Below are 23697 nucleotides of genomic sequence, written 5' to 3'. Positions count from 1 at the left end.
GGAAGACGGCTGGGGGGGGGGGGGGCTAGACGGAGCTCCTGCGTCGCCGCCCACCCTCCGCCCCGCTCCACCTACCCCCCCCCCCCCACCCCTTTCCATATCAGACAGGCAGCGGGGTGGGGGGGTAGGCGGGGCGGGGGGTGGGCGGCGACGCAGGAGCTCCGTCTAGCCCCCCTCCCCCAGCCATCTTCCTGTCTGATATGGAAAGGGGCGGGGGTTCATGCTATTACTAGGACACATCTGAGGTGGGGGGGGCGGGCGTGCACCGCTGTGGGACTCCTGATGCGAGGGGGGGCTCCTTTGGGGACACAACTGATGCAAGGGGGGCTCCACTGGGGACACCTGATGTGAGAGGGGCTCCACTGGGGACACCTGATGTGAGGGGGGACTCCGCAGGGGACACCTGATGTGAGGGGGGGCTCCACTGGGGACACCTGATGTGAGGGGGGGCTCCACTGGGGACACCTGATGTGAGGGGGGCTCCACTGGGGGACACCTGATGTGAGGGGGGACTCCGCAGGGGACACCTGATGTGAGAGGGAGCTCCGCTGGGGACACCTGATGTGAGAGGGGGCTCCGCTGGGGACACCTGATGTGAGGGGGAACTCCGCTGGGGACACCTGATGTGAGGGGGGGCTCCACTGGGGACACCTGATGTGAGGGGGAACTCCGCTGGGGACACCTGATGTGAGGGGGGGCTCCGCTGGGACACCTGATGTGAGGGGGGGCTTCGCTGGGGACACCTGATGTGAGAGGGGCTCCGCTGGGGACACCTGATGTAAGGGGGGCTTCGCTGGGGACACCTGATGTGAGGGGGGGCTTCGCTGGGGACACCTGATGTGAGAGGGGGCTCCGCTGGGGACACCTGATGTGAGAGGGGGCTCCGCCGGGGACATCTGATGTGAGAGGGGGCTCCGCCGGGACTCCTGGTGTGAGGGGGGCTCTGCTGGGAACATCTGATGTAGGGGGACTCCGCTGGGGGCACCTGCATGCAAGGAAGGACTCTGCTGGGACATCTGACGCAAGGACGGACGGCTGGTGGCAGGCGACATGGCTAGTGACACGCTCAGGGATCCCACTGATTCGGCATTATGCTGAGTTGAATAATTTTTTTTTTTATATTACAATGTAATAATAGAAATAATGCACTTCAATCATCCTGACACCATAACAACCATGGTGCCGGATGATTGAAGTGCTAACACCAGGTAGTTTGGAGTATCTTTATCTGATGATTGTTAAACTTTCTAGAATACACATATTTTTATTGTGTAGGACCTGGGCTGCAGTCCCGTCATTTCCCTCTCCCCCTCTCCCTCTCCATCCTCATTCATCTCAGACTCTAACACAACCCTCTTGAGCCACGCCCATTTTAGCCATGCCCACTATGTCACGTAAACCACACCCATTTTTCGCCGTGACGTGCGTCGCGCGCCGCACTTGTATATTTTTGTACGGCTCCGCCTACAGCCACAAAAGTGTCCCACATTTTTTTTTTTTTTTTTACAATGTTGGCAACTATGCCCTTCTCAGCTGTAAACAGACCCTGGAAATGTTGTAATGTTACACTGAACACCTCCACGGCCCTTCACTTTAGTGTAATAATTTGAAAAAAAAATTCCTCCCTCAGAGATTTCTAGCACTGCCAACACGGCTGCCACAACCAAGATGGCGCCCGTTCTCCACCGTCCACGTCAAATCCGCAGCCAGGCTCCTTTCCAGCGGGCTGGTAGACCAGAGCAGGGATAGATGTATCCTGTAGAGGATAACATTCCCGGTACAGCGCCGAGATAGCGGGGATTTCAACATACAGTTTGCCACAACTAAGATGGCGGCCAGCGGAGGGACGCTCTGTGGGACTTCTGAAGGTCACCTGACACGAGATCTCGCGAGCCCGAAGATCGGGCTGTAGACTGGAGCTCCAGTCTGTGGCACCATTTCCGGGTCACGTGACCCGGACACACGCCGCGTTGTACGTCCCACGCTAGCGCTGAGGAGCGGGTCTGGGTGGCGTACAGGAGGAGCGGAAAAGCGCCGAGCGTCTCCTGTCTTTTCCTCAGAGAGAGAGAGATGGATCCCCGGATGTTCCCCGCCCGGTCCGGAGCCGTCCTGAAGGTCCGCCCGGGGAAGAGCCGATCACAGCGGGCTCGGCATACCGGAGCGAAGAGAAGGAAGAAGATGAGCGGCCCGGAGAGTTCCGAGTCCCGGCCATCCACCTCCCAGGAGAGCCCGACCCCCTCCATGTCCGCCGTGCTGGCCGAGGAGGGAGTGTGTGTCCTGCTACTGGGCCCCGGACAGGTGTGTCTCCCCCCGGAGGAGGACTACAAGTCCCAGCGTCCCACCCTGACTACAAGTCCCAGCGTCCCACCCTGACTACAAGTCCCAGCGTCCCCCCCTCCCTGACTACAAGTCCCAGCGGTCCCCCCCTCCCTGACTACAAGTCCCAGCGTCCCCCCTCCCTGACTACAAGTCCCAGCGTCCCCCCTCCCTGACTACAAGTCCCAGGGTCCCTCACCTCCCTGACTACAAGTCCCAGCGTCCCTCCCTCCCTGACTACAAGTCCCAGCGTCCCACCCTCTCCTGACTACAAGTCCCAGCGTCCCACCTCCCTGACTACAAGTCCCAGCGTCCCACCCTCCCTGACTACAAGTCCCAGCGTCCCCCCCTCCCTGACTACAAGTCCCAGCGTCCCCCCCTCCCTGACTACAAGTCCCAGCGTCCCCCCCTCCCTGACTACAAGTCCCAGCGTCCCCCCCTCCCTGACTACAAGTCCCAGCGTCCCCCCCTCCCTGACTACAAGTCCCAGCGTCCCCCCCTCCTGACTACAAGTCCCAGCGTCCCCCCTCCCTGACTACAAGTCCCAGCGTCCCCCCCTCCCTGACTACAAGTCCCAGCGTCCCCCCCTCCCTGACTACAAGTCCCAGCGTCCCCCCCTCCCTGACTACAAGTCCCAGCGTCCCCCCCTCCCTGACTACAAGTCCCAGCGTCCCCCCTCCCTGACTACAAGTCCCAGCGTCCCCCCCTCCCTGACTACAAGTCCCAGCGTCCCCCCCTCTCCCTGACTACAAGTCCCAGCGTCCCCCCCTCCCCGACTACAAGTCCCAGCGTCCCCCCCTCCCCGACTACAAGTCCCAGCGTCCCCCTCCCTCCCCGACTACAAGTCCCAGCGTCCCCCCCCTCCCCGACTACAAGTCCCAGCGTCCCCCCCTCCCCGACTACAAGTCCCAGCGTCCCCCCCTCCCCGACTACAAGTCCCAGCGTCCCCCCCTCCCCGACTACAAGTCCCAGCGTCCCCCCCTCCCCGACTACAAGTCCCCAGCGTCCCCCCCTCCCCGACTACAAGTCCCAGCGTCCCCCCCTCCCCGACTACAAGTCCCCAGCGTCCCCCTCCCACCCGACTACAAGTCCCAGCGTCCCCCCCTCCCCGACTACAAGTCCCAGCGTCCCCCCCTCCCTGACTACAAGTCCCAGCGTCCCCCCCTCCCTGACTACAAGTCCCAGCGTCCCCCCCTCCCTGACTACAAGTCCCAGGATCCCCCCCCCCTCCCTGACTACAAGTCCCAGGATCCCCCCCCCCTCCCTGACTACGAGTCCAGCGTCCCCCCCCTCCCTGACTACGAGTCCCAGCGTCCCCCCCCTCCCTGACTACGAGTCCCAGGATCACCCCCCCCCGACTACAAGTCACGGCGTCCCCCCCTCCCTGACTACGAGTCCCCTCCCCCTCCCTGACTACGAGTCCCCTCCCCACCCTGACTACGAGTCCCCTCCCCCACCCTGACTACGAGTCCCCTCCCCCACCCTGACTACGAGTCCCCTCCCCCACCCTGACTACGAGTCCCTCCCCCACCCTGACTACGAGTCCCTCCCCCACCCTCGACTACGAGTCCCCTCCCCCACCCTGACTACGAGTCCCCTCCCCCACCCTGACTACGAGTCGTCCCCCCCCTCCCCTGACCAGAAGACCTCATTCTCTCCCAGTTATGGCCCCATTCACCTCTCCACCTTCCAGGAACATGCCTTTTATATTCTATATAATAATCCTCTGACACCCCCCACATCAGGTGACATAATGTCTGTACATAGACAGCCCTCTGGGGGGGCGATATCGGGGTTATGGGGGGTCCATGTGGGGTGATGATCTCGGAGCTGTAGAAATATTGGGGTCTAGTAGTATTTTTAGCATCCATTATTTTTTTTTTTCTCCTTCCAGAACGCAGACGGACGGTGATGACCAACTTTAAATCTTCATGTTCTATTCTACTGATGGAACGTCTAGAAGAACCGACCAGCAGCTATATTCAGACCCATCCGGAGTACGCCAAGATCTTCTCTGCCAAGCCGGTATGTCAGAGCGGGGGATGGGGTGTATACAGGCGCCTAAGGCCGTGTCAAAACCCCAAAACCAAGAATGTCCTATATTTGCAGCTTACCAATCATTCCATGTGTGGCTGCATTCGTTTTTATTTTTTTGGGCTTGTTTCACCCGGCGATTCTTCCAACAACTCCTGTATCGGAGTGCCAGCACTCGTGCTTGGGGAGCAACAGAGGAGCCTTTGGACAGCAGCATTATCAGTCTTGGGGGGGGGGGGGGAGTGTTAGATGGACTAGCAGATTAGATACACTAATTGAAGCAAACTCCAACTCACACTTTTTAAGCAGTTGCAGCAAAAACTGTTTTTGTTCCTTTTTGGATTCAAGTTTTGACCGAAATAAAAGCTGGCGGCTGATTTACCTGCCCCTCGATGCACGTTTTCTATTTTTTTTTTTTTTTTTTTTCAAAATGCAGATAATTACACATTCAGTTACCACTTATGGGCCGCGCCTATTTTTCAAACTTGTTTTACAAGTTAAAATCCCGGAGGGTTTTTTTTGCTAGAAAATTACTTAGAACCCCTAATATGTATAATTTTATTATTTTTATTTTTTTCAGGCATCCTAATGAATAAAATTTGGCGGTCGTTGCAATACTTTGTCACACCGTATTTGCGCAGCGGTCTTACAAACGTATTTTTTTCCCCCAAAAAATTGCACTTTTTTTAATTAAAAAATAAAACCGTAAAGTTAGTGCAATTTTCTTTTATAATGTGAAAGAAGATGTTATGCCAAGTAAATTGATACCCAACATGTCACGCTTCAAAATTGCGCCCGCTCGTGGAATGGCAATAAACTTTGACACTTAATCTCTACAGGTTACCAGTTTTGAGTTAGAGGTCTAGGGCTGGAATTATTGCTCTCGCAGTAATGATCGCGGCGATACCTCATGTGTGTGGTGTGAACACCGTTTTACATACGCGGGTGTGACTTTTCGTATGCTTCTGCACGCAAGCTCAGCAGGACGGAGCACATTAATTTTTTTTTTTCCTATTTATATCTTTTACACTGTTCCTTCTAAAAAGAATAAAAATTTGATTCACTTTTATTCCTATTACAAGGAACGTAAACATCCCTTGTAATAGAAAAAAAAAGCATGACAGGACCTCCCTTTTTTTTTTTTTTTTTTTTTTTTTTTTTTAAATGTGAGATCTGGGGTCAAAAAGATGCAATTTTATTGCATTAAATGCAAGGAATATTTTAGGTGGAAAGAAGTAAAAATAAAAAAAAATGATGGTCACATAAGTGTGCACACCCCTTACACTAATACATTGTTGAAGCACCTTTTGATTTTATTACAGCACTTTGTCTTTTTGGGTAGGAGTCTACAGCATGGCACATCTTGACTTGGCAATATTTGCCCGCTCTTGTTTGCAAAAAACTCAAAATCTGTCAGATTGCGAGGGCATCTCCTGTGCACAGCCCTCTTCAGATCACCCCACAGATTTTCAATGGGATTTAGGTCTGGGCTCTGGCTGGGCAAATCCAAAACTTGAATCCTCTGGTGAAGCCGTCCCCCTTGTTGATTTGGATGGATACTTTGGGTCGTTGTCGTGCTGAAAGATGAAGTTCCTCTTCATTTTCAGCTTTCTAACAGAAGACTGAAGATTTTGTGCCAATACTGACTGGTATTTGGAACTGTTCATAATTCCCTCTACCTTGATTAAGGCCCCTGTTCCAGCTGAAGAAAAACAGCCCCAAAGCATGATGCTGCCACCACCATGCTTCACGGTGGGTATGGTGTTCTTTTTGGTGATGTGCAGTGTTGTTTTTGCACCAAATATTTATTTTGGAATTATGGCTAAAAAAAGTTCAACCTTGGTTTCGTCAGACCAGAACACATTTTCCCACAGGATGTTTTTCTTGGTAAGAAAAGTCTTCTGTCTTGCCACTCTACCCCATAGCCCAGACATATGAAGAATACGGGAGGTTGCTGTCACATGTACCACACAACCAGATATTCCTGCAGCTCCTTTAATGTTGCTGTAGGCCTCTTGGCAGCCTCTCTGACCAGTTTTCTTCTCATCTTCATCAATTTTGGAGGGACGTCCAGTTCTTGGTCATGTCCCTGTTGTGCCAGATTTTCTCCACTTGATGATGACTCTTCCCCATGTTCCATGGTATATCTAATGCCTTGGAAATTCTTTTGTACCCAGTATTACAACATTGCAGTGGACATTCTGACACCAGCTGACACTTTGGTGGGAATCGGTGACACTTACCGTATTGGCGTATTACATGTACTTTTTTTCCCCCTTAAAATCAGAGGTAAATGGTGTGTGCCTGTTATACGGCGATATAGGGCTGCCTCTGAGGGGAAAGAACGGGCGCTGCCAAAATAGAGCCGCGATCTCCTGTGTGCTCGTCTAGAAGTTTATGCCCAGTCCCGCCTCCTAGTATTGACGTCCCGCCATTGGACTAATGTTATGTCCATCATAGGGGGTGGGACTAGGCCTGACGCCGTGTACACAGGAGAACCGTCTGTCTATTCCGGCACTGATTAGGCTGCAATGATGGGCAATGGCAAGGCTCCAAATGGGCACTGATGAGGCTGCATTGATGGGCACTGACCCTTATTTTGCTTCTAAATTCTTTATTTAAAATGTATTTATTTTTTTCCCTGAAACTTACCTCTTAAAATTAAGGTGCGTGTTATACGCCGATAAATACGGTATATAGTGATCGGTGCTAAAAATATGCACTGTCACTGTACTAATGACACTGGGTGTGAAGGGGTTAACATCAGGGGCTATCAAAGGGTTAACTGTGTGCCTAGCCAGTGTTTGTGTACTGTGGGAGGTGCTTTTACTAGGGGAAGAGATGGATCCATGTCTCCGCTTTGCAGGAAAACAGGATCAATACCTTCCCTACTGACAGAACAGCGATCTGTCTTACAGACTGCCAATCTGCCTTTGTAACGAACGATCAGCTGCATAATCACAGTGGGAGCGCATGCACACGCCTGAAACCCCAAAAAACAGACAGAGATGTACCGGTATGCCTGTTGAAATGAATGGGCTGCCCTATCGCAATGCACAGTATTAAGCAAAAACAAATTGCGGCAACACACATGTATTGCCACATTGTATATGTTACATAGTTAAGTTGAAAAGACACAAGTCCATCTAGTTCAATCCAGAATGTATACTAAACCTTATAGAGAAACTTCTCTTGAGAAAAAAATGGCAACATTCTTCATCTGGTTGGAGTTGCCCTTTAATATTTACATCCTTGCTATGTCTTTATCTCCCCCCCTCCAGGGTTTGGATTGCTACTCCTGATAGACCTAATCCGCCTGCTGTCCCCCAGCCACATCGTACAGATGGTCGCGGAGGGAGGAGAACGCATGGAGCCGCTCACTCCTGAGTATGTGAAGAGCGCGGCTGGATACATGACAAAGGCCTCGTCTGACACCAAGTACAAGAACCAAGGGCTGGACTCCTCCGATGAAGAGGAAGACTCTGACCTTCACTTTAGGCCTTCATTAGGACATGAGCTGCTTCAAGTAGAGAACAGTTATAGTGGAGCTGGAGGGACGGAGACAGTGTAAGTAACTTTTGTGAGGGTTTGGTGTCTGAAATGAGCAACTTTAAAAGTAATCCAGTTACTAGACCCCCTGGTGCCCAACATGCAGCCCGAGTGGCTGAGGGGTGCTAGTCACTGAAACGCTCTGTTCCAGCACCGGAGAGATATTACTATGGGCGGTGTTATGTAGTCCTGGTCTGTGGGGGAGAAAGGTTAAACTTTCACTGCCATGCCCAGCAATGGGGGGTTTAACTTTTACCACCACTCACCTCCAATGAAGGGGGTGGAGGTAAATTTCACTGCCAGTAATCACAAATGTTTGGGGGTAAATTTCACTGCCACTGACTGCCATTGTAAGGGGGGGGGGATAACTTTCACTGCCCTTACCACCAGTGCAAGCAGGGGGTTGGGGGGTTGAGTTTCATGGCTAGTAACTACCATTGCAGGTTGGGGGTTGGTTTAAGTTTCACTGTCCCTGGCTCACTGCCGCTGACCATCAATATGGGGGGGGGGGGGGGGGTGTAATAGTACTGATGGCAGCAATTACTGCATTCACTAATGTCACGGGGTGGTGCTTATTATTGCATCCACTGACACCAAAGCTGGTGGTTATTATTGTGTCCATTGATGACAAAGCTGGGGGTTGTTATTGCTTTGACACCAATGCTGGGGCTTATTGCGTCCATTGACGCCAATGATTGGGGGGGGGATGCTGGGGCTTATTGCGTCCATGGACGCCAATGATGGTAGATAATGCTGGGGCTTATTGCGTCCACTGGTGACATGAGTAGGGGTTATTGTTGCGCCCACTGACACAAATGCCGAAGGTGTTGATTGGGTCAGCTGACACCAGTGCTGGGGGCCTATTGTTGCGTTTATTGACAACATAAGTGGAGGTTGTTATTGTGTCCACTGACACCAATACTGATGGGTTACTATGAACAAAATAGGGGACATTAGTACTTCACATATTTCAAGTAATAGGAAGTGCTGTATAAGCCGTCTTTTTTTTTTTTTTTTCTCAGCTTTATTTTTTCCCTTTCAGACGTTGTCACGGGTGGATTCTGAGAGATCTCGCCATGTTGGGCTACATTGGCAAGTTGCAGCAGTTTGAGCAGATCATTCCTCTTAACAGCTTCGTGCCTTACGAGGTCAGTATAGAGATCCTGGTAAATAACACTTTGCCCTCTCTCTCCCTGCTCTGTCCTACAGCACATTTTTTTTTTTTTTTTTTTTTTTCTAAATCTTTCTCTTTTTTGCTTTTTTTTTTTTTTTTTTTTTTTTTTTTCTTAGCCCTGCCCCATATCTTACTCTTTTCTTTACTTTCTCCCACATCTCTCGCTTTCCTTTTTCGTTCTGTCTTTTTCTCTCACAATTCAGACAGAAGTAGAGCAGTGTCAGCACATTATGTCATTCTGGTGATAAATGAGATGAGTAGATGCGATTTATTCTGGGCTGATCAAAGAAAAGATTCCTCCATCCATACAAGTGAGGTGGATGGAGGAATCTTCCCCGCTGTACCATTGTATTCTGACAGCGGGGACGACGACTTCCCTGTCAGAATACATTGATCAGAGGCTGCTGATTAACAATCGCTTTCCTACATTCCCCTTTGACAGAGGTCAATCGTTCAAGCAGGAATGGCCATAGATTGAAATTCAGCTGGACCCTACTGAACCGGCCAAATGTTAATCCATCTATGGCCAGCTTGAGTGTCACCTAAACTTGATGCAATTCAGTGTTTTGAGCTGGCAGACATCTCAAGATGGAATGCACAAATGAGAGGATTTGATTTTCTGTCCCATGAGGCATAGCAAGACACCCAGAGCATGATGGGACTTGTAGTTTTGCAACACCTGGAGGTCCGCTAATTGCATATCCCTGTCCTACATGATAAAATCAGTATTTTCTTTGCTAGAAAATTACTTGGAACCCCCCTAAACAAAATGAAAAAGTGTGTGTGTATGTATGTGTGTATATATATATATATATATATATATATATATATATATATATATATATGTGTGTGTGTATATATATATATGTGTATATATATGTGTATATATATATATATGTGTATATATATATATATATATATATATATGTATATATATATATATATATATATATATATATATGTATGTATATATTGTGTGTGTAGCAGAGACCCTAGAGGGAAAAAAAATGGGTGATGCAGTTTTCTTTGTGTCACGGTATTTGCGCTGAGTAAATAGATGCCAAACATTTCACACTTTTAAATTGCGTGCACCCACGGAGTGGCGCCAAACTACGATACCTAAAAATCTTGATTAACGAGGCTGTAAAAGCCTTTACAGGTTACCAGTTTAGTGTTGGAGGAGGTCTAGAGCTAAAATGATTGCTCTGACATTTGCGGCGATACCTTGTATGGGATGATCGCAATTTTACATGTAAGCATGGGGGGGAGAGGGCGATTGAAATTTTTTTAAAACATTTTTTTCCAAACTTTTTTGTTTCTTTTTTTACACGGTCTTAAATTTTTTATTTTTTTATCGACTTTGTTGCTTTAACAAAGGATGAACAACATCCCTTGTGAATGGGTTGTGATATATCTTCTTGAATGGAGAGATCTAGAGTCTATTAGACCCCAGATCTCTCCTTTGGACTCCAATGCTGCCGATCAGACACAGATCGATGTGATTGGCTGCTTTCCTGCCCAGTAACAGCCAGGTAAACAAAGAGCCATAACTGGAAGTGACGAAATCCTCATCGCTTTTCAGTTTCTGGGGTCACCGAGAGATGGAGGAACAATGTCAGTTCTTCTCTCTCTCTCTGTGAAGTGCTGTCTGTTGCATTGCTCCACTTTTGCTGACATACACATAGTAGAGTAGTTGGAGGTTTTGTAAACCTGAAATCTGTGAATGTATTCTATGGCAAGCCAATAAACCTGTATAGCGTGGAGCGTGTGTCCTCGTGTTCTCTAGGTGCCGTTTAATGCTGTAGCACTTCGAGTCATCCATGCCGATGTCGCTCCATCACACATCTTGTACGCAGCCAACGCTAGCTGGGTCGGCCTGTGCCACATTCTGGATGATGTCGGCAGCCAGGGCAGGTGCCCGGTGATCCTCACACAGACGCCAGTCTGTGACTGCCTGGGGTTTGGTGAGTTGGGACAGAGGGGAAAACTATCTGCATGGCTAGTCATAAGAGTCAAATGCCCGTTTGGGCTCCTTGTTTTGTTTCTCCAGGAGAGGAGAGCGAAAACATTGGGCGGCCAGTAATTGGTTACATTGACCAATTGTTCTTGTCTCACCAGGTATTATTCGGGGAATTAATATGGAGAAAAAGGTCTACCACATCCTTACACCCATCCCTCCAGCTGCTCTGTGATTGGAAACATATCTATACCCCACAGCATCTTCAAGAACCAGGTATTGTCTCTTTTCAATCAAGAGTGAAATAAGAAACCTGGGGTGGTGGTCATGGCACCAGCTTAACCATTTCCAGGCCATGGGACATACCGGTTTATCATCGGGGCAAGTGTTTATAGGATCTGTAGCCATGATCCAGGTGTCACCATTTGCATCTGGTGTTGGGCTTTTATATAAAAGTGAACAAAGTGGCTCTACAGCCGCCCTCCCAGCACCGCAGTTCCTGGGCACTGTTCTCTGGGAAGCCTGGGGCTGCTACAAACTGTCGGGCTGGCTGCTGACTGAGGAGGAGGAACCTCCATCCCCACCTTTTTTTTATTTATTTTTTTTTTTTAAATATTCTAGGAATAAAAAAAAAAAAAAATGCTAAACATGTCATACTTGCCTGCTCTGTGCAATAGCATTGCACAGAGCAGCCTGATCCTCCTCCCCCCTGGGGTCCCCCACTGATGCTCTAGGCTCCTCCCACCCTCTTGCTATGGGGGCACTCGTGTGAGCTCGCCCAGCTCTCTCCTTACTGGCTGTAATTGAGATCAGCAGGAGCTGAACACAGGATGTTTTTTATCCTAATGCAGAGATTGCATTAGGGTATAAAAACCTATTTTTAGAACCACACAGATCCTAAAAGAATTGAGCTCTGTCATTTCAAGGCCATTGTTCCTAATTTTTGGGGGTTTTGGTAGATCATAAGCTCAATAATGGCATGCAATGCCAAGCTGCGGTTTCCAAAGCGAGCAAAGTCCTTTCTTGTATAAGAGGTATGGACACCAGAGAGATAATTTTGCCCCCCCTGTACAGATCATAAATAAGACCTCATCTGGAATATGCAGTTCAGTTGTGGGCACCAGTTCATAAAAAGGATATCAGGGAACTGGAGAAAGTGCAGAGAAGGGCAACCAAACTGATAAGAGGCATGGAGGAGCTCAGCTATGAGGAAAGATTAGAGGAACTGAATTTATTCTCTTGAGAAGAGGAGATTAAGGGGGATCTGATCACCATGTATAAATACATAAGGGGTCCATATTGTGAACTTGGTGTTGAGTTATTCACTTTAAGCTCATCACAGAGGACAAGGGGGACACTCTTTACGTCTAGAGGGAAAGAGATTTAAGCTCCAAATACGGAAAGGTTTCTTCACAGTAAGAGATGTGAAAATGTGGAATAGACCAGAGGTGGTTTTGGCCAAGTCGGTAGATTGCTTTAAGAAAGGCCTGGATTCTTTCCTAAATGTACATATTACTGGGTACTGACATTTATGGGTAAAGCTGATCCAGGAGGGAAAATCTGATTACCTCCTGGGGGGATTGGGGAGAAATTTGTTCTCCTGCTGTAGCAAATAGGGGTTTTTAGGGGTTGTTTTGTTTTTTGTTTTTTTTTTGCCTTCCTCTGGATCAACTGTGGGTATAGGATTGTATAATTTTATTTTCCCTTCTATTGTTTGAATTGGACTTATGTCTTTTTTTTTTTTTTTTTTTAACCAGAGTAACTATGTAAAAACATTTTTAAAGCACCCATCTCCCAATGCTCACGTGCAAATGTACACATGTAGGTTCCACGTGCATATGTGTACACACAGTGATTTCACCACACTTGAGGTATCAATGTGAATGTCAGAGGGATTATCATTCTTCTTATTTTTTGTAGTTAGAATAACATACATGTAAGGCTCGGTTCACGCTCCTGTGATTTAGGATCCGACGTGAGACCCCCAAGCCGTATAACATGTGAAATCCAATGTTAGTCATTTAGATTAGCCTTAATTGGCACTACTGAAGTCGCTCGGACTTTAGAAAAGGTTCCTGTACTACTTTAGGACAACTTCTATCTGACTTGTGCCCTTAGACTTTAATGGAAGTTGCCGCTAAGTCGGATCCTCCTCTTGATTGATGTGATCTGGATCTGACATTACAGGAAGATTACACAGATATTCCCTGCTTCGAAGTCTCCAGGCAAAGTGGTGCTCTAAGTCGTATGAACCAAGCCTAAGCGTAACATACATGAAATAGAAAATGGCAGCACAAGGTGCAGAAATGTGCAAACATGACCATATATGGCGTAACCTTTGTCAGTCTGGTAAGGTGCATCACCTAGATAGATCCAAGATCCATGAAAATGAGGGAATGTGGTCAGCCTCCCCAATTCCTGTCTAATACAACAATGCATGTAATATACTTGAACTTGGGTGGCACAGTGGTGTAGTGGGTAGCACTCTCAGCAGTAAAAAGGGTCGCTGGTTCGAATCACGACACTACCTGCCTGGAGTGTGAATGTTCTCCCTGTGCCTGTGTGGGTTTCCTCCGGGTACTCCAGTTTCCTCCCACACTACAAAGACATGCTGGGAGGTTAATTGGCTTCTGTCTAAAAATTGGCCCCAGTATATGAATGTGAGTTAGGGACCTTAGATTGTAAGCTCCTTCAGGGTAGGGAACGATGTGAATGTACAATGTATATGTAAAGCGCTGCGTAAATTGACGGCGCTATATAAGTACCTTTAATATATAATAACTTATTGTGACAAAAAGTATTCAGTATATTGTAAAGACGACGAGGTGGAGGATGGTAGACCGAGTATAATGTTTTACGTTGGCATATTGGTTCACCTGTACAATGAAACATGCACCAAGAATTCCTGGGGTCTGTTGAGCCCTGAATATTTTTCGATGATGGGAAGAATATATCACAATAAGCCTGGAGTAAAGTGCAGTGCCATAATGTATGGAATTTTAAAAAAACATATTTTTTAGAGGAAGCATGTGATAACTGTAGTATAATTGTTGTTTTAATCATATATATTTGTAATATTTGTGCTGAAATCTTTTTCCCACTGTAGAAAATATCCGGAAAACAGACTTAGCGATGTTTAGGGCTTTATACATTTGCAGGAGACATCTTGTAGATTGCGTTCTTTTGAGGCAAAGTCACATTCAACCGAGTTCAAATCCTTAAATGAATGGATGTGTTTAGGGAGAGCAAAGTAAACGAGCGTGTCTCCATTTATCCCTGATTGAGATTCTTCTGCAATCCATGGTCTCCTCTAAGGGAATTATCAGAGTGCTTAGTAATGTAATATAGTAAAAGTGCAGTCAGGTGACTATCATGACATTGATGGTGTAGTTCACTCATCTCCAAACTGGGGGCCAGGGGCCAGATTCAGCCCTTTGCTGCTTGCTTCCTCCCGCTGACATCCACGATGGGGGGAGGGTGCGCAGGTTGTTCTTCCCGCTGACGCTCGGGGGGGGGGGCCTTGTTCTTCCCGCTGACGCTCGGGAGGGGGGGGTGCTTTGTTCCTGCTGACAACCATGATGGGGGGGGGCACCTTGTTCTCCCGCCAACGCCCCCATTGGGGGGGTGCCCTGTTCCGCCCGCTAGTGCACATTATGATGGGGGGGGGGGGGTACCTTGTCCTTCCCACCCTCAATGGGACCTTTTCTACTTTCAAGCATAGTCGTCTGGGCCCTCTAAAGTCTGACGGACAGTAAAGTGGCCCTTTTTGTTTAGAACATTTGGAGAACCCTGATCTAATATAGAAGAAAAAAAAAAGTAGGTATGACCAAGTAAAGGAATAATTGGCGAGTTGTATGACCATCCCAAATGAGTATGGAAAGGGTCCCAGAGCAATACGAAGTTTACTAAGTAAGAGGCTATGTTCATGTTTGAGAGTTGGCGGTGTTTTTCCGGAATCCATAGGAATATGCTTGTGCTTTTTGGCAATCACACTGCCTGTGCTAGTTCCAGGGCGGGACCTTCAGCGAAACCTAGAGGTCAGATTAGTGTGCTGCTCAGGAATTGAAGAATGCCAGCTTTAGCCTGAGGCTTCTCACACAGGTATTTTGACAGCTTTCTCTGTAATAGTTGTCTTTCTGGAGCTGGAACCCGTTACATCAGCTCTTTTTTTTTTTTTCATTGTTCAGTAGCCACTTTTAAGATTTCTTATCTAAGCATTTCTCTTCTCTCTTGTTTTCCAGTCTGGAATTAATGGGGAGATTCCCTACGTCACCTCAGACTATGACTTCACAATCTACGGCTCGGGGAAGATGAAGAGAAACACCTCAAACGGCGCGAACATCTCTAAGTTTTTTTTTTTTTTTGTCATATCCCCTTTTATTTTTGTTTGATTAAATTTATTTTTTTGTTACATCTTAGACTGTTTTCGAAAAAGCTTATAAAACACTTAAAATAAAGAGAGCCCAAACAGCTGGCTCTTACCAAAAAATATATATATACCAAACGATAAAAAAAAAAAAATCAGGCCTTCAGATTGCATCAGTGTTACAAATAGAGAAAATATGGTCAAGAAGGTGCACCCAGCCAATGTGCTCCAGGCTAATAGGGTCAAGAAAGTGCACCCAGCCAATGTGCTCCAGGCTAATACGGTCAAGAAAGTGCACCCAGCCAATGTGTCCCACACTAGGAAGGCACACTCAGCCAGTTTTCCAGATTCTAATAGTCAACGAGGTGTCAAATTGTCTCAAACTAAATACAGTCAAAGACTCACTCAACCAATGTGTCCCAGACATAGGGTCAAGGAAGGCGCTCTCAACCAATGTGTCCCAGACGCAGGGTCAAAGGAAGGCGCGCTCAACCAATGTGTCCCAGATGTACGGTCATGGAGGGCGCAGTCATCCCATGTGTCCCAGATTCTATCCCCGCCAAGGAAGGCACATTCATCCAACGTGTCCCAGACTAATAGTCATGGAAAGTGCACTTGTCCAATGTGTCCCAGATTCTATTCCAGTCAAGGAAAGCACACTCATCCAATGTGCCCCATAATACAGTCAAGAAGGCGCACTCAGCCAGTGTTCCAGATTCTTATACAGTTAACGAGGCACACTAATACAGTCATAGAATGCGCACTTAACCAATGTGTTCCAGACTAATAGTCATAGAATGCGCACTCTTCCAATGTGTCCCAGACTAATATTCAAGGAAGGCGTCCTCCAATGTGCTCCAGACTTAGTGCATTGTAATAGTAATAACATAGAAGAGAAAGCAGTCATGGATTATGCAGTGTCCCTGCAATATGTCCATCGAACGCACTATCATCAAAGCAGTAAACGTCACAATCTCCTTTCAGATTTTTTCTGTTTACTGTGTATGTTTATAAAATGTTTCATGTAATAAAGAAATGACCACAATAATAAGACTTTCTACAATGTAGTTTCAAGAGTTAATAAACAAGGAAAACTGGAACAGAGCAGTGGTATGTGTATTTCATTTACCTGTTGTGTGACCTTTGCCTAAACAATAAGGGCCCTTTCACGCCAGAGCGCAGTGCGGGGAAGACTTGTTTTGTGCGCTTTTACCGCACAGTGTTCAAAACACAGTGGGTGCTGCGATTGGGTGTCGGTGTAATCCAAACGCAGCCTTGCATTTAGAAACAAAAGATTATAAGTGATAATGTTCTAAACTTTAACAAATGTCAGAGAAACGTGGATCTTTATGGAGACGTCTGCTTCATGGACCGTGAATAAACATCTGAGGATGAAATCTCCAGGTGAACTAAATTCCACATCATTTTTCCATAATCGGATGCATGAAAACGGTGCATACCCAACATCGTATTTTCCTTCAAGGTGGTCGGCATTGCATCTTCTGATGCTGAAGAATTTCTGGACACCGTGGTCTATTTTATAGGCCAATTTGCATTGCTGTAGATCAGAGGTCTCAAGACTTAACCAAAGGGCCAGTTTACTGTCCTTCAGGCTTTTGGGGAGCTGAAATGTGGTCGTGTGAATAGAAAATGTTCCAGCATCCCTGGTAGTAAACACTGCCCTATCACTGGTTTTAACAGGAGGAATGGTCCCGCATGGTTGGCCTCAATAGGAGGAATACCCCATGGTTGGCATCAATGGGAGGAATAGTGCCCCATGGTTGGCATCAATGGGAGGAATAGTGCCCTGTTGTCAGTGGGAGGAAGAATGCCCCATCATTAGTCTTAGCAGGAGGAATAGTGCCCCATCTATGGTGTCGGTGAGAAGAATTGTGCCCTATTAATGGTGTCAGTGGGAGGAGTGGTGCCTCATCATTGATGTCAGTAGGAGAAATAGTGTCCCAAGGGCCAGATAGAGACAAGCAAAGGGCCGCAGTTTGGAGTCCACTGCTGTAGATGACAAATCCATATAATATGTTGTACCTCTTTCCACAAAATCCACATAATGTATGTGAATATGCGCAAGCTTTTGGGTTCCATAGCAGCAGGAATAGGGAGGTGTTCCACAGAGGCAAATGGCATCCTAAAACATGGCGTAGGTTTTCAAATTTAGACGTTAAGGTAAGGCTCTGTTCACATCTAGGTGTTGCTATTTTACAGGCGGCTTCAAAGTTAAAAGGTCACCAATGTAAAATGCCTGTAATCTGCCAAAAAAGAAGCTCATGTACTTTTTTGAGCGATGGGCGTTTTTGTTTTAGATGACAAAACGCTCAGATGTGAACGGGGCCACTGAAATGAATGGGATTTGTTTTGTTGGGCGTTTTAAAGGGCTGAGGCTTAGAGCAGAAAAACGCCTAGATGTGAACGGAGCCTTAAGAGTAAATTAAGGGGACATTTGGCTGTACACATACATGATTAGCTGTAGATTTAAATTCAATAAAGCTTTTTTTTTTTTTTTTTTTTTTTTCCTCAGTACTTTGAAGATGTAATCTCCGTGCATAATAAACAATTGGCTTTTCTATTTTAACCACTTTCAGCCCAAGGAGGTCACATGACATCCTTGACTTTCAGTGGTGATATATGAATGATAGCTGCAGGCATCATTCAAATATCTTTTGCAGCTGGCGATTCTGTGCACCGTAAGAACTATCATAGTGGCAGTTCAGCCGATTAATCGTTCTTGCAGGCAGCGGGAGGAGACATTTCCCCCCCCCCCTTCTGCCACCCTCTGGTGCTTTTCCGGCTCTCCCATGCCATCGGGAACCCGGAGAAGGAAACTGCCGCTGCCGGATGGTCACCAGTCATATCTATGAACGTCGGAGGCACGGGCCGCGGATGATCTCGGCTGGAAAGCATCAGGTCAGTCTTTTTGTCTTTTATTTTTTTTTTATATCTGATGCTTTCCAGCCTGGAGCAGAGATGTGGGGTCTTATAGACTCCACATCTCTCCATAAAGAGGACCAGTCACATGCCATTCCTATTACAAGGGATGTTTACGTTACATGCAAGTCCTCCACATATGTAAACGCTGCTCAAACCAAACATGTGAGGTATCGCCACGTGCGTTAGAGCGTGAACAGCAATTCTAGTGCTAGACCTCCTCTGTAACTCTAAACTGGTAACCTGTAAACGTTTTTAAAGCATCGCCTATGGAGATTTTTGAGTTACAAAGTTTGGCGCCATTCCACGAGTGTGTGCAATTTTAAAGCGTGAAATGTTTTGTATCTATTTACTTGGAGTAACATCTTTCACATTATACAAATAAATTGGGCTAACTGTACTGTACTGTTTTGTTGTGTGTTTTTTTTTAGTTCATGAAACGTTTATTTTTTTCCAAAAAAAGCATTTGAAAAATGTTTGCGCAAATACCGTGTGATATAAAAAGTTGCAACGACCGCCTTTTTATTCCCTAGGCCAGTGATGGTGAACCTTGGCACCCCAGATGTTTTGGAACTACATTTCCTATGATGCTCATGCACTCTGCAGTGTAGTTGAACATCATGGGAAATGTAGTTCCAAAACATCTGGGGTGCCAAGGTTCGCCATCACTGCCCTAGGGTGTCTGCTAACAAAAAAACATATATAATGTTTGGGGGTTCTGAGTAATTTTATAGCAAAAAAATGATGATTTTTACATGTAGGAGAGGAGTTCCAGAATAGGCTCGGTATGGAAGTGGTTGTATAAGATTTTTGTACTTGGCGTAAGATCTTTTTCTTTAAATATTTTGAGAGACGCTGGAATTCTGAAACAGGTTTATACTGCTGCCTCCAGGAGGCTGGGACACTGGCAAACAAAAGTTGTAAGCCAGCCCCTGTATAAACCCTCCTCTACTCAACAGGAGAGTGAGAACGCAATACATTGGATCAGAAAGGTGAGACCCGTGTCCCTCAATAAACTTGAAGAAAAAGATTTTGCAGGAAGTACAAAAATCTTATTTTCTCCATCATCCATCAATAGACACAGGAATTCAGAAAGAATAGGAATGTCCTAAACTGGTCCAATAGAGGACTGGGCAACAGCCTTTGACAAGGTATTGGAAATGTTATGGAACACAAAGGTACCTAAAGGATCAGTGCCCAAACTGGGATCTGGCAAGATCGAGGGGAGACCAGAGGATCAAACCTGGTGCTTCAGACCGTGATAGAGATGCTACCACTAAAGATAATGACGCTACCTAAGGAACATTGAGCCTGACTCGGTACAAGGCTCTGGGAACCCATCAGCAATCCACCAAAATAGTTGGAACAACATAACCTGAAAAAAGAGTAACAATGAGGTGTGGTCGACAAAAAAAAGACTACTACTACAATTCTCAAAATAACAAAATGGGGTATTTGGACAATCAAAGAACAGGTCCAAAAAAAAAAAAAGCAAAGACCAGACCATCTGATCTACAGGAGAAGGACCAAACCTCATCACTCCTACACCTTGGAGCCAGAGAAAGAAGTTTCCATGGTCGAGCAGATAATGCTAAGTCAGGCAAACAATCTCTCAGCAAGATGCCAATAAAAGCATGCTATACCAACAGATCGTCAAATAACCCTTAGGATTAGTAGAAAAAGAAAATGTAAGAGTAGCCCTTCAAACTGACCGAAGAAAGGGATTGATAAAAAAAAGACACCCGTATTTTTTTTCCCCTCAATACTGTCACCAGTCAGTGTCCCTGATCACCACCACACGTTACATGATGACGCCGTACTAATCAATTTTCAGATATATATATATATATATATATATATGTACCATAGTTTGTGGACTCTAAAACTTTACTACAGACTAAATAATATACACTGATTTGGGTTATTTTCCCCTAAAGAAATGGAGCAGAATACAGTTTGGCCTAAATTTTATGAAGAAAGATTATTTATTTGCAAAATTGTATAACAGAAATTAAGAAAAACGCATTTTTTTTCCACAATTTTCAGTCTTTTTTTAATGTATTTTTTCATTTATTAAGCAAGAAGTAAAAAAAAAACAGGGGTGATTAAATACTACCAAAATACAGTACAACCCTAAGTGAAAATGTCCAAATTGAGCCCAAAGTGTCAATATTTTGTGTGGCCACCATTATTTTCCAGCACTGCCTTAACCCTCTTGGGCATGGAGGTCACCAGAGCTTCACAGGTTGTCACTGGAGTCCTCTTCCCCTCCTCCATGACGACATCACGGAGCTGGTGGATGTTAGAGACCTTGCACTCCTCCACCTTCAATTTGAGGATGTCCCACAGATGATCAATAGGGTTTAGGTCTGGAGACATGCTTGGCCAGTCTATCACCTTTACCGTCAGCTTCTTTAGCAAGGCAGTGGTGGTCTTGGAGGTGTGTTTGGGGCAGTTATCATGTTGGAATACTGCCCTGCGGCCCAGTCTCTGAAGGGAGGGGATCATGCTCTGCTTCAGTATGTCACAGTACATGTTGACATTCATGGTTTCCTCAATGAACTGTAGCTCTCCAGTGCCGGCAGCACTCATGCAGCCCCAGACCATGACACTCCCACCACCATGCTTGACTGTAGACAAGACACACTTGTCTTTGTACTCCTCACCTGGTTGTCGCCGCACACACTTGACACCATCTAAACCAAAAAAAATTTATCTTGGTCTTATCAAACCACAGGACATGGTTCCAGTAATCCATGTCCTTACTTTGTATTTAGCAAACTGTTTACGGGCTTTCTTGTGCATCATCTTTAGAAGAGGCTTCCTTCTGGGATGACAGCCATGCAGACCAATTTGATGCAGTGTGCGGCGTATGGTCTGAGCACTGACAGGCTGACCCCCCACCCCTTCAACCTCTGCAGCAATGCTGGCAGCACTCATACGTCTATTTCCCAAAGAGAACCTCTGGATATGACGCTGAGCATGTGACCTCAACTTCTTTGGTGGACCATGGCGAGGCCTGTTCTGAGTGGAACCTGTCCTGTTAAACTGCTGTATGGTCTTGGCCACCGTGCTGCAGCTCAGTTTCAGGGTCTTTGCAATCTTCTTATAGCCTAGGCCATCTTTATGTAGAGCAACAATTCTTTTTTTCAGATCCTCAGAGAGTTCTTTGCCATGAGGTGCCATGTTGAACTTCCAGTGACCAGTATGAGAGAGGGAGAGCGATAACACCAAATTTAACACACCTGCTCCCCATTCACACCTGAGACCTTGTAACATTAACAAGTCACATGACACCGGGGGAGGGGACATGGCTAATTGGGCCCAATTTGGAAATTTTCACTTAGGGGTGTACTGACTTTTGTTGCCAGCGGTTTAGATATTAATGGCTGTGTGTTGAGTTATTTTGAGGGGACAGCAAATTTACACTGTTATACAAGCTGTACACTCACTACTTTACATTGTAGCAAAGTGTCATTTCTTCAGTGTTGTCACATGAAAAGATAGAAGAAAATATTTACAAAAATGTGAGGGGTGTACTTACTTGTGAGATACTGTAAATGCCATATGGGTACAGTGTTGCACGACCGTGCAGCTATCATTCAAAGTGTGACAGTGCTGAAAATTGGCCTGGGCAGGAGGGGATGAAAGTGCCCGGTATTGAAGTGATTAAGAATAGGAGCGAGGAAGGTATCTGGAGGAACTGCCTCAATAAACACCAGCCACAGCAGGAGGACCTATCGCCTGAATCTCATAAAGGCTTCTGGACGTACTATATCTCCCCCCCCCCACCCAGAGGTGCTGGCAACAGGATCCCAGTGTGATCAGCCTGCTGACAAACCAGGGGAGCACAGGGCCACCTGGCAAAGGGTACTTTCTGCCATGCAGAAGAGGCGTGCCCAGGTGACACATCCTCCTTTTTCTATGTGGAGCCCACCAGTAGGAGACAGGTGGAGATGTCTTGTCTGTAAGGACAACAGTGTAGTCAAGCATGGCACACTCCAACATCGTTCATCATGGGGACCAGGACACTTGAGCTGTCACAGCTAAGGCTCCCAGACCTTGCCAGAGGTCAAAATACAATTTTTTTTGTGCATTGAGGTTGATAAGCAAGTGTCTGATTAACAGATATGTTGTTGTTTAGGACTGGCCAAAAACTATCCAGCATTAAAGTCAATACACACACATCAAACACACAATATACTCAGAAATCGTACACAACACAGACTGTATTTAGTGCAGAACAACAACAGCAAAGTAACTCTAAATAGGTTAAAAAAAACAGTGAAAAGGTTGTGTGGGTGATTGAGTAGCACTGATACACAAGATGCAAGAAAATCTGTTGTTTTTTTATTTTATTTTTTTGTCACTATGGCCAAAAAGGTATAAAAATCTATCTCAGCAAATTGGCTCGATCTGGGTCCAACCTTCAACCTTTTAACTTAGCAATCGATTTAAAAAATTTCTGTTGATTTTGTTTGTTCCCTCGCAAACACTATTTGGGTTTCCCCCGGGGAGCCGTGAGCAGGACATTCGGTTCAGATCAGAGATGGATGAGAGGACCCTGATGTGATGGAAGAAGCTCTGACATGATGGGGGAACCTCTGATCTGTTGAGGGGCACCTCCGACATGATGAGGGACTTCTGATGTGAAAGGTGGGGGGTTCTGATAAGATGGGAAACCTCTGACATGAAGGGGTAAACTCTAATCTGTTGGGGGAGGGGGGGACCTCTGACATGATGGGGGACTCCTGGTGTGAGAGGTGGGGGGTTCTGATAAGATTGCGCGACCTCTGATAAGATGGGATAAGATAAGATGGGGAACCTCTGACGTGAAGGGGTGAACTCTGATCTAATGGGGAGGACCTCTGATATGAAATTAATTTTATCTAAGCGATTGTGTGCATCATCCCAGGTTAAGGTTTCCTATTGATAAGTAACATTTACAGCTGCTCGGCATGGCACCAAGAAGATTTTGGTCATCACTGTAGTAGCTTGAGCTACTATAGTGATTTACAGCTTCCACAGAGGCCAACTGGTTAACCCACATGTACAGGGCCGCTGATAAGGCAGTACAGCCAGCTCTCCTGTACTGGGCCCGGGCACCTGTAGAGCAGAAGGGCCGGCTGTACTGCCTTATTGCCAATAGTTGTGGCTACTCCTGCAGCGCTGTCAGCTTCGCCTCCTTTTTTCTCCCTCTGGCAGCCCTGCGGGTGGATCAGTATTTGTTCCCCTACGACCCTGCTGTCTGGGCCCCCCTTCCTTGCAGCGCTGCCAGCTTCCCTCCTCTCCTCGTCTGCTAGCTGCTGCTGCAGGCACACGGGGGGGGGGGGGGGGTTTGTTTCAGGATGGAGAGTGGGG

The 23697-nt window shown here is 46.7% G+C and overlaps 1 protein-coding gene across 9 annotated transcripts in view; it reads left to right on the top strand.

Annotated features, from left to right (window-relative positions):
• LOC141111404 (polynucleotide 5'-hydroxyl-kinase NOL9-like) overlaps positions 1-23697 on the top strand; it is a 71218-nt gene that overhangs the window by 3697 nt on the left and 43824 nt on the right. Inside the window, exons 1-8 of one of the 9 annotated variants that reach the window (XR_012236417.1) lie at positions 1949-2298; positions 4211-4341; positions 7632-7917; positions 8942-9047; positions 10860-11037; positions 11192-11306; positions 15272-15628; positions 15671-16500. Coding sequence is in view for 8 of the 9 variants with exons in the window: in XM_073603669.1 (XP_073459770.1) it covers positions 4248-4341; positions 7632-7917; positions 8942-9047; positions 10860-11037; positions 11192-11265 (738 nt within the window). In the remaining variant the exon portion in view is untranslated. Of the gene's footprint in view, positions 1-1945; positions 2299-4210; positions 4342-7631; positions 7918-8941; positions 9048-10859; positions 11038-11191; positions 11307-15271; positions 16501-23697 lie in introns of those variants that run through there. The other 8 variants (XM_073603668.1, XM_073603669.1, XM_073603670.1 and 5 more) reach the window with 8 other exon arrangements.

Source organism: Aquarana catesbeiana, linkage group LG10 (genome assembly GCF_042186555.1).
Source record: "Aquarana catesbeiana isolate 2022-GZ linkage group LG10, ASM4218655v1, whole genome shotgun sequence".
Classification (NCBI taxonomy): Eukaryota; Metazoa; Chordata; class Amphibia; order Anura; family Ranidae; genus Aquarana; species Aquarana catesbeiana.
Note: the sequence above shows the minus strand (reverse complement) of the source record. Positions and strands in the feature narration are given on the sequence as shown.